At 42.2% G+C, this 18778-nt stretch overlaps 1 protein-coding gene across 2 annotated transcripts in view; it reads right to left on the bottom strand.

The window, feature by feature from the left end:
* LOC126335431 (clavesin-1-like) overlaps positions 1-18778 on the bottom strand; it is a 737686-nt gene that overhangs the window by 31225 nt on the left and 687683 nt on the right. For both annotated transcript variants that reach the window (XM_049998711.1, XM_049998712.1), the window contains exon 5: positions 3533-3726. In XM_049998711.1, the coding sequence (XP_049854668.1) occupies positions 3533-3726 (194 nt within the window). The remainder of the gene's footprint in view (positions 1-3532; positions 3727-18778) is intronic.

The following is an 18778-nucleotide window of genomic DNA, read 5'->3' as shown; positions in this document are numbered from 1 at the left end:
GACAGGCGGAAGTAGCTGCAGTTCTGTTGCCTATCCCGTAATTATCCGTGGCTCTGTAGATGACTCGTGCTTCATAAGCAGCAGCAGCAGCAGCAGCAACAACAACAACAATAGCAGCTCAGCGTTGTCGTCCGCACAGCTACAGCATCGTAATACTATTTAAGGTACGAAGTATAACTAATATTGTAGAGGCATTACCCAGTGGCATTTCTTTCACAATTTTCGACTAATTGTAATTAACAATAACCAGAAATAGTTAAATCTTGTAGGGCTCTTGTGTTATTGTCCTCAGACGTTATTACCAAACAGTCCGCCGCTGGTAGCTGAGTGGTCAGCGCGATGGAATGTCATACCTAATGGCTCGGGTTCGATTCCCGGCTGGGTCGGAGATTTTCTCCGCTAAGGGACTGGGTGTTGTGTTGTCCTTATCATCATTATTTCATCCACATCAACACGCAAGTCGCTGAAGTGGCGTCAACTCGAAAGACTTGCACCCAGCGAACGGTCTACCCGACGGGAGGCTCTAGCCACATGGCATTTCCATTACCAAGCAGGGTCCTTTTCTTTTCCATGCAGTCACCGAGTGTCGTAAAAATATGAACATTGATTAACTACTTACTGCCAGTACTGTTGTTTGCTAATGACCAGTTTCAGCCTAAATTTTGTCGCCTCAGTAACTGTTCACTCTTGTAGTCTATAACAGAGGCTTCGCTACTTATTTTCAGTTTTAATTTCACTCACTTAAAGCAAGGTAAAATTTCACTGGCAAGACTAAAAGTAAAGATAAAGCAAAAATTAAGAGTGCACAATTTTATTTAGTCTGTGTTTAGCTTATCGAGCGATTTCTGTTGCCTTGGTGTCTTATTATTCTGATATTAATTCAGTTGCCCATTTACTTAAAGTAAATTAAATTCAGTAGTTCAATAACAAAAAAATAAATTGCTTGCCCTTTTCCAATTTTGTATTACGTTAAGATGAGGTTACTGAAAATCATTTTTACGAAACCAAGTTTCTGTTACATCCAATCACTTATTTAACCATCAACTTCATTTAACTTTACTTTCAAAATGTAGTATTTCAGAATAAGTAACTGCAAGCTCAGTGCTTTCGGATTCATTTATTTTTTCGTGAAATGTTGTATTGTGGAAAGGCGTGACAATCTTCTGTTGCCACGCCAGTGATTATTTGCTTTATTTTCTTTACTATTATTCTTCCTTGGATTTTGAACATTCATTGCTGTAGTAGGCAGGCGACCATTTAATTATCCCTCTTTTGCTAATCAGTATTTTTTTATTACCAGTATTTTCTTTGTATTAAAAATATTACATGGTACCGTTTTCCCCCATGTGGCTCGTGAGCGACTGCACTAAATTTCCACCCATTTCCAAATCATCATTGTTTAGGTTAGGTTTAGAATAGATTCTTCATTCAGATGGATCTGTTGTACACTTTCCTCCTACTATCTGGAATTATTTTCCTTCAGTAACGATAGCCTTATTCACTGTAAAATTTCATTACACATACGCGATCCCGGTCAATTTCATCACAATGCAGTTGGCCGATTAGGAAGGGTCGATTTGGTTATGGGGAGAAGTATGGGGGTAAAATTTTCGGGAGGCAGTCAAGGATCTACTACCTTAAGCAAGTTTAAGTGATCATAAGCTGCAGTAGCTATACATAACTTATCACAGTATTCTTGAGGATAACAACAAGGACAAATGTTGGTGTACATAAAGCAAGAGATGTACGCTACTGGCCTTTAAAATTGCTACACCACTAAGATGACGTGCTACAGACGCGAAATTTAACCGACAGGAAGAATATGCTGTGATATGCAAATGATTAGCTTTTCAGAGCATTCACACAAGGTTGGCGCCGATCGCGACACCTACAACCTTCTGACACAAGGAAAGTTTCCAACCGATTTCTCTATTCTGTGGTTTACAGTACTGAAGGCCTTTGTAAGAACAACCCCACAGCTGGCTAATTTCATATCTATGAGAGTGAGAGTTGTATCTAGAAATTTATAGACAGCATCTACTGTTGTTTTCCCCTCCTGGAATAAAATGGTTCAAATGGCTCTGAGCACAATGGGACGTAACATCTGAGGTCATCATTCTCCTAGATTCTAGAACTGGGAACTACTTAAACCTAACTAACCTAAGGACATCGTACAATGCCTGGTGAAACGTTGTTGTGATGCCTTGTGCAAGAAGGAGAAATGCGTACCATCACGTATCCGACTTTGATAAAGGTCGGATTGTAGCCTATCGCGATTGCGGTTTATCGTACCGCGACATTGCTGCTCGCGTTGGTTGAGATCCAATAAGTGTTAGCAGAATGTGGAATCGGTGGATTCAGGAGGGTAATAAGGAACACCGTGCTGGATCCCTACGGTCTCGTATCACTAGCAGTCGAGATGACAGGCATCTTATGCGCATGGCTGTAACGGATCGTGCAGCCACGTCTCGATCCCTCAGTCAACAGATGGGGACGTTTGCAAGGCAACAACCATCTGCATAAACAGTTCGACGACGTTTGTAGCAGAGTGGACTATCATCTCGGAGACCATGGCTGCGGTTACCCTTGACGCTGGATCACAGACAGGAGCACCTGCGATGGTGTACTCAACGACGAACCTGGGTGCACAAATGGCAAAACGTCACTTTTTCGGATGAATCCAGGTACTGTTTACAGCATCATGATGGTTGCATCCGTGTTTAGAAATATCACAGTGCACGCACATTGGAAGTGTGTATTCGTCATCGCCATACTGGCGTATCACCCAGAGTGATGGCATGCGGTGCCATTGGTTACACGTCTCGGTCACCTCTTGTTCGCATTGGCGGCACTTTGAACAGTGGACGTTATATTTATTTCAAATGTGTTACGACTCATGGCTCTACCCTTCATTCGATCCCTGCGAAACGCTACATTTCAGCAGGATAATGCAGAACCGCATGTTGCTAGTCCTATACGGGCCTTTCTGGATACAGGAAATGTTTGACTGCTGCCCTGGCCAGCACATTCTCCACCAACTGAAAACGTCTGGTCAATGGTGGCCGAGCAGCTGGCTCGTCACAAGACGCTAGTCACTATTCTGGATGAACCGTGGTATCGTGTTGAAGCTGCGTTGGCAGCTGTACCTGTACACGCCATCCAAGCTCTGTTTGACTCAATGCCCTAGCATATCAATGCCGTTATTACGGCCAGAAGTGGTTGTTCTGGGTACTGATTTCTCGGGATCTATGCACACAAATTGCGTGAAAATATAATCACATGTCAGTTCTAGTATAATATATATGTCCAATGAATACCCGTTTATCATCTGCATTTCTTTTTGGTATAGCAAAATTAATGGCCAGTAGTGTATTTTTGAAACTTCAGATAAAAGTGACATCGGGATATTTATGCAAACCAGTGACATGATTGGTGTTAGCGTGTCTGTATTTCGTCTCTTTGATCGCGGTTAGAAAATACAGAAATTGATTTGGTTCTGGAGCACCGGCAGCCGTAGCCTTCGTTTACGCACCCCCATGAGAGCCATGACTTTGGCGGCGACGGAGGGCGTGAGGTACCACGTCTGCGACAGCGAGAGGCCCTCCAGGTCGAAGATGGCGATGCCGCCCAGGATCTGCGCGCTCTGCTCCAGGATGCCCAGCTCGAGCACCGCCAGCGACGCCTTCAGCAGGTCCTCCACCGAACACCTGCCCGGGTCCCAGTTCCCTGGATACACACAACACGCGTTACACGCTCCACTCAACAAACGGGGCTGTTGCAAGCGGTACTTATCCGATATACATGACGAAACGTGGGCAAACGGTTCAAATGGCTCTGAGCACTATGACACTTAACTTCTGAGGTCAACAGTCCCCTAGATCCTAGAACTACTTAAACCTAACTAACCTAAGGACATCACACACATCCATGCCCGAGGCAGGATTCGAACCTGCGACCGTATCAGTCACGCGGTTTCGGACTGAAGTGCCTAGAACCGCTCGGCCAACCCGGGCGGAGAAACGTGGGTAACACAAGATTATACACTTCTAATTTACTAGTGCCTAAAATTTATGTTGAGCGCCGTAACTGCATTTTCATTACGTATTGTGCAGAGCAATTCAGTTTATTTGATAATTTCTTACACGGTCGTATTATTTGTACAAAAGACTTGTTCGAATCGTCATATTGCCCCTCAAAGTTTGAAACATTGTGCTTAACCTGTGCTTGAACCAATTCAAAAATGGCGACGATATGTAAGCATTTTAGAACACAAAAAGGACCGACCTTTTTTAAAAAATGTGAGCTCTGCAAAGCAATAGGCTTCTGTAGATGAGCATTCATTAATGTCACGTTTAACATTTGAACATTTAATAGATTATCATAATGATTGTAAAACACACGGTATACACGAACGATATGCTCCAGGTATGAATGCATATAGTTTATAAAAGTTTCCTAGTGAACCCATAGCTACGTGTAAATGAATGTGTAGGAACATGCCACAGATTTGTTAAGTGATAAGCGTACTTTAATCGTCCTCTCTGATTATAGGCACATCTGTAAGAAGTGGAAAACAATCCTTGAATCGAAGATTAGAAATTGACAAGCATAGGATCACAAATTGATGTGCCAACGCAAAATAGCACTCCGTGGGTTGATATATGATCCAACGACGTGAAGAAACTCGGAGTTTGTAGTTATGTACAGAATTTTTACTCCTTATCTTGAAATCCGTTTTGGAAATGCAGCATTTTAAAGTAAATATTAACACACGATTCTTATTTTGACGGTGTGTGACCATTTGAGGGACTCAATCCAGTCAGTCGAAACAAAGCAAATCACTGTGATAGGACCTACAGGACGCCATTGCTGGCTATACAGTTTATTTTTCTAACCTATGTACACCCTTCACAGCTATGGCGTATGGTGATGATTTGCTATGACAGAATTTAATGTCACCAGGTGGCATGAGTGGATATACAAGATGATAACCACGGTAATGAGCAGAGAACTGAAAAATAGTTATAACTTTTCGCAACTGCAAGAAAGTCTGTATTTAGACCCAAGGCATATTGGTTTTACATAAAAAGCTAGAGAACATTAACAATTGTGATTTCGCCAACAAATTAAAAATGTATTATTTGTGCGACTGTGGATGTAACGCAATAAAATAAAAAATATAGTCATTCAACGTTTCGCCGTATTGTTCACAACCAGATGCAGTTTGTTTCACTTTGAGAGAGGTAAATTATTTGGTACTTTTTCCAGGTAGCAACTGACACAGAAAATTCGCTTACACGGACTACTATAACAGAAATTTTTAATATTTTGAGAGTTAAAACAGTTAATAAGCATTTCTCCGCAAAAAGATTTTCCCTTAATTTCGATAAGACTTAGTATGTTCACTTCCATACAAGAAATGGTATAACATAACAATTAATGTGAGGGGTCAGTGTATAGGGCAGAATGCGCCAAAGTTTTGGATGTATGGATGAAACCCTGAAATGGATGGGACATAAGAAGTTTCTCAATACGCTTAATTCAGTAACTTTTGCCTACTGCTTAATAGCTAGTTATGTAATACTTCACAGATTTTCTCTCAGCGTCTTACGAATTGGTTTCCTGTTATACCTTTAAGTCATCACTTAAGAAGGTAGTATTTATTGAGCAATGGTGAAGAGTGAGAATTAATATAAAGTGTTAATCAACAACTATCTGGCAGCTGCTTCTCCAACTTTATGCGTTCTGCTAGCAGCTTCACAATATACACTCAATGTGTATTAAGGGTCGCCTGATGCATTCTTTCTGCTACTTCGGCAGACACTTTCAGTTTAGCATTTTTTTTTTTTTTTTTTTTTTTTTTTGTAAAGCGCGCATGTAGCTCATCTAAAGAAACATTTCTCATCATGCGTTTCATGTGACGCCCACGGTCAGCGAAAAATGTCGCTTTTTTTCCACTTACAAACAAAATATTTTTGATAGAATTTCAATCAATTCGATAGCACTTTCCTCAATAAGAACTATATTCGGTTTAACGATGTGTGCGAAGAGGACAACAAAACACGAAAAAAGACCAGTGCTTCAGCAACGACTGAGTAGCGCCGTTGCAAGACAGACGATGCGATGTGACGCAGCACACGAGAGAAGGGACAAGTCGGATACGAAAGCAAATGCTTACCAGTCATTATCACCTGAATTAGAGTGTGATGGAGAGAGAATTAACGTAGCACTCGACAGAGTTTAACTCTAGATACCGTATTTGCCCACCGGAGTTCTGATGTTTCAGTTTCCCGACTCCTAACGTGATGATATCTCCTGGATTTTACTCAGCTCCTGAAAAAAAAACTAGCTCTAGTGTTATGCCGCTCTTCATATAGCTAAACATTTGATTGACACATTTTTAGTGCCGTAACAAGAAACAAATCGACATCCGACATTCTCAGTTAACACGGAACATCAGATGAAACACTAGAAGAGCATTATTTGTTTGGGATGATACGATCTACGAATTGCAGAAAAATTTGAGATATCGGCCAAATACGGAAGAAACTGCGCCTGACCTCTCTTATTAGGCGCAAGTAGTAGCTGACGAAGTTAGTTATAAGATAATACATCGAAATTTGAGAAGGATGTTAATATTCACAGATACAACTCTTGAAAAACTGATCTCTGAGTCATTATTAAGCTCAAAAATCTTTTTCATCATTGTCGCAACAACATCAAATGCCTGTCGGGTTTGCTGTTGTGTTGTGTTGTGTGATCTTCAGTCCTGAATCTGGTTTGATGCAGCTCTCCATGCTACTCTATCCTGTGCAAGCTTCTTCATGTACCAGTACTTACTGCAACCTACATCTTTCTGAATCTGCTTATTGTATTTATCTCTTAGTCTCCCTCTACGATTTTTACCCTCCACGCTGCCCTCCAATACTAAATTGGTGATCCCTCAATGTATCAGAACATGTCCTACCAACCGATTCCTTCTTCTAGTCAATACCTCCTCATTAGTTCTGTGATCTACCCATCTAATCTTCAGCATTCTTCTGTAGCACCACATTTCGAAAGCTTCCATTCTCTTCTTTTCTAAACTATTTATCGTCCATGTTTCACTTCCATACATGGCTACACACCATACAAATACTTTAAGAAACGACTTCCTAACATTTAAATCTATACTCGACGTTAACAAATTTCTCTTCTTCAGAAACGATTTCCTTGCCATAGTCAGTCTACATTTTATATCCTCTCTACTTCGACCATGATCAGTTATTTTGCTCCCCCAATAGCAAAACTCCTTTACTACTTTAAGTGTCTCATTTCCTAATCTAATTCCCTCAGCATCACCCGACTTAATTCGACTACATTCCATTATCCTCGTTTTGCTTTTGTAGATGTTCATCTTATATCCTCGTTTCAAGACACTGTCCATTCCGTTCAACTGCTCTTCCAAGTCCTTTGCAGTCTCTGACAGACTTACAATGTCATCAGCGAAGCTCAAAGTTTTAATTTCTTCTCCATGGATTTTAATACCTATTTCAAATTTTCCTTTTGTTTCCTTTACTCCTTGCTCAATATACAGATTGAATAACATCGGGGAGAGGCTACAACCCTGTCTCACTCCTTTCCCAACCACTGCTTCCCTTTCATGTCCCTCGACTCTTATAACTGCCATCTGGTTTCTGTACAAATTGTAAATAGCCTTTCGCTCCCTGTATATTACCCCTGCCACCTTTAGAATTTGAAAGAGAGTATTCCAGTCAACATTGTCAAAAGCTTTCTCTAAGTCTACAAATGCTAGAAATGTAGGATTGCCTTTCCTTAATCTTTCTTCTAAGATAAGTCGTAAGGTCAGTATTGTCTCACGTGTTCCAACATTTCTACGGAATCTAAAATGATCTTCCCCGATGTCGACTTCTACCAGTTTTTCCATTCGTCTGTAAAGAATTCGCGTTAGTATTTTGCAGCTGTGACTCATTAAACTGATAGTTCGGTCGGGTAGCAAAGCAAATTTTAACTTAATCTCAATTTATTTCTTCTGGAGAACTCTCTTCCAACAGTAGGATATTGAATTAAACGCTGGCAGTATTTAGTAATGAATTTGTGTTTCACTTTTACTATGAATAATGACCAAGACTAATATGTTCATTTCCTGTTAAAGTTATGCCGTTGTGCTATTTTGCAGTTATTTATAGCTAGCATGTGGCTCTACCCACAATCAATCGTGTACGAGGGTCACTCAATAAGTAATGCAGCTATTTTTTTTTAAAAGTCATTAGTATAGACTGCCAAACGTCCTTGTTGGTGCTTCACATTTGATGTTTATTGTGTGCGCCGGTGAAGTTTCGAACCGCTCTGACAGATGGCAGAGCCGTAGTACAGCGTCAAAATGGCGTTTACATATGACTCGAGTTACAAGCATCGTGCTGTTATTGAATTCTTGTGTGGAGAAAAAGAAATCGTGGTGAACATCCATAAATGTTTGTGTGCAGTGTGTGGCGATACTGCAGTTGATAGGAGTACAGTTGGCCGAAGCGTAAAGAAAGTTACAGCTTCAGGAAATGGAGAAACAGAGCTCCGTGATCAGCCACGCTCGGGACATCCCGTCACAGCCACCGCTCCAGACGTGCTGAATCGTGCGGATGCCATTATTTGTGCCGAACGGCCCATCACAACTCGACAATTGGCTCTGCATTTCTCGGTCAGCATTGAAAGTCAGTCTGCAATGATCGAGGCTCTCGAATATTTAAAGAGGTGCTTACGATAGGTTCCAAGAGTGCTCACAGCGGACCACAAGATTCAAAGAAAGGCCATTTCATCTGAATTGTTGGAACGTTTTGAGACCTACGGAGAGGCCTTTCTGTCACGTATCATTACGGGAGACGAAAGCTGGGTGCAACACTTTGCGCCTGAAACAACATGGCAGTTCATGCAGTGGCATAATCCTCATTCATCACAAAAGAAGAAATTCAACAAAACCCCTCTGCTGGAAAAGTCATGGTGACAGTCTTCTGCAATTGTGATGGCGTCATTCTCGTGGATGTGATGCCAAGAGGGTCAACCATCAATTCAGAGGCATGCGTGAAGACTGAATAAACTCAAGAACCGTTTCCCACGTGTTTGGTAGGACATGAATCCAGCATAAATCTTGCTCCATGACGATAAAGCATACCCACACAAATTTCTGACAACCCGGGAACACATCGCCAAATTGGGTTGAATATCATTGCCTCATCATTGCTGTCACCCTCAGACTTCAATCTCTTGAGTCCGCTTAAAGATTCTTTAGTGGAAACACACTTTGAAGATGACGAGAATATCAGTCATGCGGTGAAAACATGGCTACGCCTACAGGACAAGAGCTTTTACCAGCAGGGAATACATGCTCTTCCACAACGTTGGCGTACGGTCATTGAACGTGATGGAGACTACGTAGAAAAACAGGACATGGACAAGACATGTTGATGTATGTTGTCACCAAATGCTGACTCATAACAATAAATATGTTCTGTGAAGACATGTGGGACATTACTTATTGAACGACCCTCGTATTGCGGCATGTAAACTAACTCATTACATCTCATTTTCCGTAGGAATCGCGCAAATTATCCAGAGACCATGTAACGAAACTAAGAAATTAGTTCTTAAGTGAACCAGGTCAGGAAAGCAAATTCCAAGTGCAGCTCTTCCATCTGATATTGAGATCTGGATCCGCAAATGAGGTCGCTTCTTACGTATCTTAGTGTGTTGTCACTTGACCAGAGAATATGTGGATCCAGTCCTAGATGATTTGCATCGCAACTAGTTTGAGCTTAAAGATGCGGTGGCACGCAGTCTCTGCTTTCTAGACAGTATACTGATATCCCGGGTTAAACCACAAACCTACCCGCCGCGCCTCCAGGAATGAGAACAGCTGCTACTGTTGCTGATGGTCTGTCCTTAGGACTTTCATTTTAATTGGCCTACTGATGCACCGCAGCGTTTAACATGTGGCCGACCGATGTGCTTTATCAGTGAATCAACGAAATTTAAAGTGTGCGTGTTACGTAAGTGTGAAACAATGAGCTACAAGTTACAGAATGAAAGGCACATTCAGCATTCTAAACAGTCAACAGAAACGTAATTTTGATGAAGATGTAAATGTTTTGTGTCAGCTGAAGATGAATACCTGACACAAATTTTGGCATACATTGCGTTATGTTGAAACTAGCTGGTTGTTGTATTTCTTCAATTAATTTAATGCATAGCCACGGAACTCAGCCCAGTTGTCATGGGTAAATTAATACTGAAGAGTTTAGCACTTCTGAAGCAGTGTTTAGTGACTGAATTGAAACGACGATGACTACGAAACAGGACGCTGTAGACAAGGTAGTCAGATTGTAGGACGGAGGAAGAGGCGGAGCAGCTTAGACTGGAGTCAGCTGTTAGCCGAATATGTGGATGAGACTGCTGTTGTGATAAGTGGACCATTAGCCCTCTCTTGAAGTTAGAGCGGAGATTAAGATTTTGAGGAAGATCGTTTCCAAGTAGGATTCCTGAAGCAGAAAGTCATTTTGGAAACATGGCATACGTAAGACTCACTTTCACACTAGAATCGGTAATCAAAATCACGCCAGTTCCGACACAATGGTGACCACTATTGCTGGCACTGAGTCCTAATACACTTTCGCTTCTACTGTCATCTATAAGATTACAGATTTACACTCGGGAAGCATTCATCACAACCGACCACAGAACGACACACACACACACACACACACACACACACACACACACACACTGACGTACTTCCCACGAACACCCTTGAGAAACATTTACTTTGGATTCGAACTACTGACTACGCAATATTCTGGCGAAGAGTTCTCGGGCTTCCAGCCGGGTGGCGGTGTCTTCAAACTGCGACGTTTCGACGAATGACATACTCGTCATCTTCTGGACAGAAGATGACGAGTATGTCACTCGTCGAAAGGCCGCAGTTTGAAGACACCGCCACCCGACTGGAAGCCCGAGAACTCTTCGCCAGCTGTATACGCCGGGAAAGCATACATTCACATTTACGCATTATTCTATTTATGTTTGTTCGTGGGTTTTACTCCATCATTTAATTTAAGCACAGTACTTAGATTTCGAGTTTGCTGCAGGGAAACATTTACTGTAAGTTTTCACTTATCACTTTCAGTCATAAACATCACGCTAAGACTGTTCTCGGAGAATGAATTCAGACTTTCAATCGACAATGGCTCCCCTGTGTCACTAAACTGCCTTTGGTCTATGTTGCACATAACATTCGGCATTGTTGCCCAGTATCTTCCTGTAGCTGTAAAGTGAAAAAAGAACCTGAATCAAAGTTGGTAGTCTTACGCGACTGTGACAGTTCGTTTAAATTATGGCATTGACAGTGAGCACGAAGTCCACACTGTCGCAGCATCTAGAATACAGTTGCGTAACAATTTTTTGGACCTACGCTGCAGACATTACAGCAGCTGTGATTGGCGCATACAAATTACTAAGTGACTGAATCACACACTTAGGAAGTTCCAATATCGGTTGATCCACATTCCAGAACAATTACTGACGTGCTGATCCTTGAGGGGACTGTGGAGTACTCTTGCTTGACACTGTGCTATGATAAGCTTCATAGTGTAATTGACGGCGTTTCATACTACTGTATCGTTGCCTGATGCCAAACTGTCACCATAGATTCTTATGTGGTAGAATGGCTAGTATCGTGGTCTACTGAGCCTCATGTGCTCGACGTTGGATGGCTCTGAGTACTATGGGACTTAACTTCTGAGGTCATCAGTCCCCTAGAACTTAGAACTACTTAAACCTAACTAACCCAAGGACATCACACACATCCATGCCCGAGGCAGGATTCGAACCTGCGACCGTATCGGTCGCGCGGTTCCAGACTGTAGCGCCTAGAACCGCTCGGCCACCCCGGTCGGCTCGACGAACTTGCAGTTATACCGAAGAGTAAACTCTGCTCAGTGTTCTAATGTTCTGACAGGAGAACTGCGTTAGGAGCATGTTTATTAGGGTGACCCGTGTAGTACTGATGAGGTGTCGGACGCGACATGTCGCTTGCAGCAAGTAAGAGGATCACGTGGAAGGAAGGAAGGAAGGAAAAATTCGGATTACCGTCCCGTCGACGAGTAGGTCGTTATAGACCAAGCATAAGCTCGGATGGGGAAGGATGGAGAAGTATGGAGAGGAATATGGCCACGTACTTTTCCATGGAATCCTGCCGCAGCTGCTATAAAAAACTTAGAGAAACCAACGAAATCTTAAATCTGAATGGTCAAATAAGGATTTTAAGCGTAGTTCTTCCGCATACAAGTTAGTCTTACAACTGCATGATTTCTTTAATAGAGTAAAGAGAGAACCGTTGTTTCAAAGTTCTGTCCTCAAGTCTACACTCTCCTTAAATAGCAGTGTTAGCAACGAAGTTTTCTTTTGGGGACCACAAAATTATCGAACTGGTTCGAAGAGTTTAATTCTTAATGTTAATGTTTGTAAGCTCTCCGTTCCTCCTCCCTCCTCCTTTCTTTTCTTCCCTGCTGCAGTATTAAAAGACTACACAAAGCCAGTTCCGTTGTTATATCTGCTTGCTTTGTAAACATGCACTTAACTCCACTCTGGCTTCGAAGTTTTGTTTCTGGACGGCGAACAACAACCCCCTTATTCGCTACCACAGCTACTGAGAAATCGCTAGCTGCCAGGCACAACAGTATCAAAAGAAACTGTGTTTGGCGCTAGCGTGGATTTGCACGTCTTTTAACTTGTTCACTTAGTGAACTAAACTAAGGATACCATGAATAGGTTTGAACTTTGTTTGGTCTTATCAGGTAATTTAACACTCTAGCTAATATGATGAATTTGATGATGGCGTAACGGCCAAAAACCTGTTTGCGATATAAATAATAAACATTGTAGACCATTACATCGGTGTTGTGTGTGTTTCATTCATAACGTATGAAATATCCTACTGAGAAACGACGGAACAGTCAGTGAATATAATTAAATAATTTGCTTCGTAACGAACCACCAGAGACCCCAACTCTCTTGTACCAAAATATTCAGAAAATATCGGTGAAAAAAAAAATCCAGATTTTGTCGACGTAGTTCAGGTTTACTCTGTGAATCTAAGCAATACTCACTTCTGATTCCATTCTCAAATTGCCTTTGCAAATATAGCCGTACAACTAGTTCATAGTTTTTGATACGTAAATTGAGCAAGGATAATTATCAATAAATTCACTCTGTTTTCTGCCATTTAATCTCATCAGTATTTTGGAAACATTCTTTGACGAACTCATTTCGAAAGCGCGACGAGACACCGCAACTTGCGATTAACAATGCAGCAACACCACCTAAGAGGCCAACACCGCCCTGTAGGATCCAAGTTCATCAAAACACAGTCATTATTCCGTAAGTATTTCGAAAGCTTCTCATATGGGTCACCTGAATGTTTTTCTGGGAGTGGTGACTAACGTCAGCTGTAAATTTCGACATGGCATTTAACGACGCCAGTTTCCACGGCCGCTGTGGCACTCAACAACAGTCTGTAGTCCTGAATGAGATTTTCACTCTGCAGTGGAGTGTGCGCTGATATGAAACTTGCCCGCGAAAGGCAAAGGTCCCGAGTTAGAGTCTCGGTCCAACACACAGTTTTAATTCGCCAGGAAGTTTCAGTCTGTAGTCCTGTTCGAATGGTCCGTCACAGGCAAGAATGTTGGTAAAGAAATGTCAAGTGCGATATGATGTTTCTCAACGGTGTCTGCTTGTTACTTTCGTTGCAACATCTGCGTCCGTATCTGTATTCCGCAAGCAACCTTACGGCGTGTGGCAGAGGTTACGTCTGGTCCCCCCTGTCTTTTCCTCTCTTCTCTCTTCCAATCGCGAATGGAGCGTGAGAAAAATGATTGTCACTGAATCTTTGTACCAGCTCTAAATTCTCAGATTTTCGTATTTTCATTTCGCGAGACGTATGCGAGAGGAAGTAGTGGTTGTTTGGGGGAGGGGACCAAAAAGCGAGGTCATCGGTCCCATCGGATTAGGGAGGCTGGGGAAGGAAGTCGACCGTGCCCTTTCAAAGGAACCATCCCGGCATTTGCCTGGAGCGATTTAGGGAAATCACGGAAAACCTGAATCAGGATGGCCGCGCACGGATTAGAACCCTGGTCGTCCCGAATGCATGTCCAGTGTGCTAACCACTGCGCTACCTCACTCTTTGAGAAGGAATATGTTGCTCAACTGCTCCCGGAACGTACTCTCTTCGAATTACAGTAGCAAACCTCTCCGCGATGCACAATGTCTGTCTTGTATGGCCGACACTGCAGTTTGATTAGCATTTTCGTAACGCTTTCGTGCAGACTAAACGACCCTGCGATGAAACGCGCCGTTCTTGGTTGGATCTTCTCTATCTGTCCTATTAATCCACACTGATGGGCAATACTCTAGGATCGATCGAAGAAGTGTTTTATAAGCCATTTATCTCGTGGCTAAATTACGTTTCCTTAAGATCCTATAGCCCGCCCGGTTAGCCGTGCGGTCTAACGCACGGCATTCCGGACTGCGAAAGAGCGCCTGGTCCCCGGCACGAATTCGCCCGGCGGAGTTGCGTCGAGGTCCGGTGAGCCGGCCAGTTTGTGGATGGTTTTTAGGCGGTTTTCCATCTACCTCGGCGAATGCGGGCTGGTTCCCCTTATTCCGCCTCAGCTGCACTATGTCGGCGTTCTCTACGTACGCGTGCACCACCATTACTCTACCACACAAACATAGGGGTTACACTCGTCTGGTGTGAGACGTTCCCTGGGAGGTCCCCAGGGGCCGAACCGCTCAATAACCCTGGGTTCTGTGTAGAGCGGCGGAGGGGTGAAGTGGACTGCGGTGGTCGTTGTGGGGGTTGTGGACCACTGCGGCTGCGGCGGGGACGGAGCCTCTCCGTCGTTTCTAGGCCCCCGGTTAACATACAATACAATACATACAAGATCCGGTAACTGTTGTTTTTCCAACGATCTATTTTACGTGGTCAATCCATATTAGGTCACCTTAAAATTACTCCTAAGTATTTTGCTGTAGTTTTTGTTTCCAGAGATTTGTCGCCAACAGTGGATTTCTTCATCTACTTATGCGCAGTAATTACATTTATTTACGTTCAGCGTCATGTTCCAATCCCTGCACCGGTCGTCGATCCTCTGCAATTATTCTTGCAATTCGCTGGTATTCTGGAGTTGCTACATTCTTATAGACAGCCACATCACATCCGAATAACCGCATCGGGCTTCCGACTTTCACCTAGACCAGTTGTCAGCAAAGTCATTAGTCAACAGAACATTTCTTTTTACAGCAAATTTTTTAAAACTTAATCATACAGATAGGTACAGCGTTATCAACGTAATTAGCATACTTCTAAGTTGGCCTTTGCTAGAAAGCTCAGTCCGATTGAGGTACAGTGACTCCGCGCCGATGGCGACACGAGACAAACATGGCCACGCCAATTAAGTCCGGCTGTCTGCAGAAGCTGACAACACTGTAGGCTGTGGCAGTTTCTGGAGGTAGTCTTGTCTTATGTTCGAGGTATTCTGCGACAACTGCGCCCGTGGTGAAGCGGTAAACCACATGTCCCTTGAATGGAGCATCTCTCGGTCGAAACCGTTCTTTGCCTAACTTTTTATAGCGTAGCGCCTATGTGTAATTGTAGCATAGCTACAATTTACTACACCTCCTGACACGCCGGTAGTAACAGTGCCATCGAATAACATTTTTGCGATAGATATCTTAACAAACTGTCTCTCTCTCTGAACACCACGCGCGCCTCAGCTCTCTGGGACACATTTGCTAGCACCTGGCAGCAGCTGCGGCTGACGTGCTGCGCTCCCTTTGTCTTTGTCGAAATCGCCAGCTTCCAACCGTAGCTTTGGACAGTATTAAATGCTGTACTGTTGTTGGGTGACGATCCACAAAGACGTCTATGATTTTCATTTCACGCTCAATAGCAATGGAGGCAGACGATCCTTTTTTATATGATGAGCATTTTATTACACTAATTTGCAAGACATGAGTTGGGCTCAACATTTTACAGTTTGTAAGCCAATTGAAATGCATCTCTATGTTCTTTAATGTTATTATTAATGATTTATATTTTGTTTCCTTTCCTTTTAGTAGCGACTTTTCATACTGTTCTATCGTCAGGAATTCGCATGTTTTCGTCAGCTGCGGTGTAATGTGTTTTACTGTCGTCTTTTTTTTTTCTCTCCTTACTCTGACCGTATGCGATAAACTTGCATTGCATACTCTATAGAAAATCAGGTGCGCAGCTCATTTTGATGTCCACGTATGGATTCACGGAAAACGCCGTGATAATCGAAAGTGATATTCAAGGTATTCAGTTAGATTTAAAACAGCAAAATTGCCCATTTTTGATCCTATCCAGAATGGAATGAAGTTGCTAATTCCGGTGTCAGCAAACGTCTGCAGGGGTGCCTAAATGCTTTTACAAGTATTTAGCATACAGGAACTATATTCACTTCATATATCTTCCCTTGGCGTGGGTCCTGCCTAACGAATAAAACTCCAATTCGTATCGTTGATGATCCTGTCGAAGCTCTTCAGACAAGTTTGGATAGTGTAGAAGGCTTTGTAGTCACAAAGGAGAATTAGGACTCTGCCACTGCTAGAAACAGCTACAAATTTGTGGCCACGACCATTGTTTGCCACTCGCTCGGCTGCTGATCATTGTTTTATAACTGTAAATAGAAGACTATGTTTGGTAATTTTCGTCTGCTGCTGTTCGAATGAGATATTTCACTGGACAAATTAGAGTCTTCTCTTGCTGACTATTAGTCAATACATCGTTTCCTTAGAGTTAATTCGTAATGTTCGAACACAGTATATGTTCTAAAATCCTACAGCAAATCGACGCTAGTGATACGGGTCTGCAGTTCAGCGGATTACTCCCATTTCCGTTCTTGAGTATTTCTGTGACCTATGCAACTTTACTGTCTTTCAAGTACGAATCTTTCGTCGTGTGAGCTGTTGTATATAATTGCTAAGTATGGAGCTACTGTATTAGTAGACTCTGACAAGAACCTAATTGATATACGATCTGGACTAGAAGTCTTGCCTTTATTAAACTGAGTTGTTTCGCTACACCAAGGTTATTTTCTTCGAAGTTACGTTGGTAGCTGTTCTTGATTCAAATTCTGGAATATTTACTAGTTTTCTTTCGTGATAGAATTTCGGAAAACCTTATTTAGTAACTCTGCTTTAGCTGCATTATCATCAGTAATATTACCATTTGTATTGCGCAGTGAAACTGCTGACAGTGTTGCCTCTGGTGTACTGTACACACGGCCAGACTCGCTGGATTTTCTGCCAGTTTTCCAGACAGAGTTTCGCTGTGGAAACTATTAAAAGTATCGAGCATTGAAGTCCGCGATAAATTTAGAGCCCCTGTAAAACATAGCCAGCCTTGAGGATTTTGCATTCTTCTAAATTTTGCGTGCTTTTTTCATTGGTTCTGCAACAGCGATCTGAAGTATCGTGTGCACCATGGGGGATCAGTTCCTCCCCGTAGTAATTTACTTGAAGTAAATCTCTCAACTGCTGTGTATACTATTTCTTTGAATTCAAGGCACATCTGATCTACCTTTATATAGTTCAGAAGGAACAGAGACTGTCTCTTAGCAAAGTGACAAGCTAATTGTTACGAGTATTTTACGTTTATTTCAGATTGGTTAGGATTTTACGGTATTAGTCTTGCTATAACGACCTTATAGTCACTAATCCGCCACAGATGCTCCGCTGACCTCTACTGCAACATTAGTTACAGCCAGTAACGAGAAAAAGATAATGCTGCAGCTGTGGTTTCCCTTGAATATCTTTATGAAACTGATACAACAACTGTATTTAAAGAAAAAATGACTGAATGTAATCACGTACATGGTGAAACAGTATTTTGTCATCTGTCAGTCAATATCTACCATGTGACGTTTGTGTTTTATACGATTCTAATACAAGTGCAATTTATTTCGAACATATTAATTAATGTGTGGGCAACGTTTTTAAGGATGTTTACGTGCTGAGTTATATGGGTTTTTCTAAGTAAGAATGAAATTATTCAACGAGTTGTGAATGTATCGAGGATTGAAATCCGAGTTTGGGATCAATAGAATCCAAGCAACTTTCAGGAATAGACAATATATTTAACCTGTACCTGCAAAATGAGCAAATTTAGAAATACGAGGCGTGTTTTTAAGTAATTACCGTTTTGAAATTAAGAAAAGAAGTGCTAAGATATCTCAATTTTGTTTTTACATAAAAGCCTGTACCTTAATCTACTTTTCTACATAATTTTCGTTAATATTGAGACTCTTGTCATAACGCTGTACCAGTTTTTGAATAGCCTCCTTTTCCCATGCAAAAGATCTGATGAGATCTTTGGTCTGATTCGCGACATGCGGACGGGTATTGTCTTGCAGCAAAACGATGCAATTGCTCAACTTCCATGGAATGTTGCTTTGATTATGGTGTGACGTAGGCCACCCATGTTTCATTGCCCGTAACAATTTGGCATAAGAAATCATCACCGTCGTTGTGATGCCGCTCAAGGAAAGTCAGTGCACTGTCTAAACGTTTAGTTTTGTGCACATGCGGCAACATTTTCGGTAGCCAACGTGTGTACAATTTTCGGTAATTTTAGGGCTCGGTCACAATGCCATACAAAACAGTACGAGAAACATTGGGAAAGCCATCCCGCAAGGAGAAAATCGTAAAGAGT

The sequence above is a fragment of the Schistocerca gregaria genome, chromosome 2, assembly GCF_023897955.1.
Source record: "Schistocerca gregaria isolate iqSchGreg1 chromosome 2, iqSchGreg1.2, whole genome shotgun sequence".
NCBI classification, from domain to species: domain Eukaryota; kingdom Metazoa; phylum Arthropoda; class Insecta; order Orthoptera; family Acrididae; genus Schistocerca; species Schistocerca gregaria.
The sequence above is the reverse complement of the archived record's forward strand: the minus strand, read 5'-3'. Positions and strand labels throughout refer to the sequence as shown.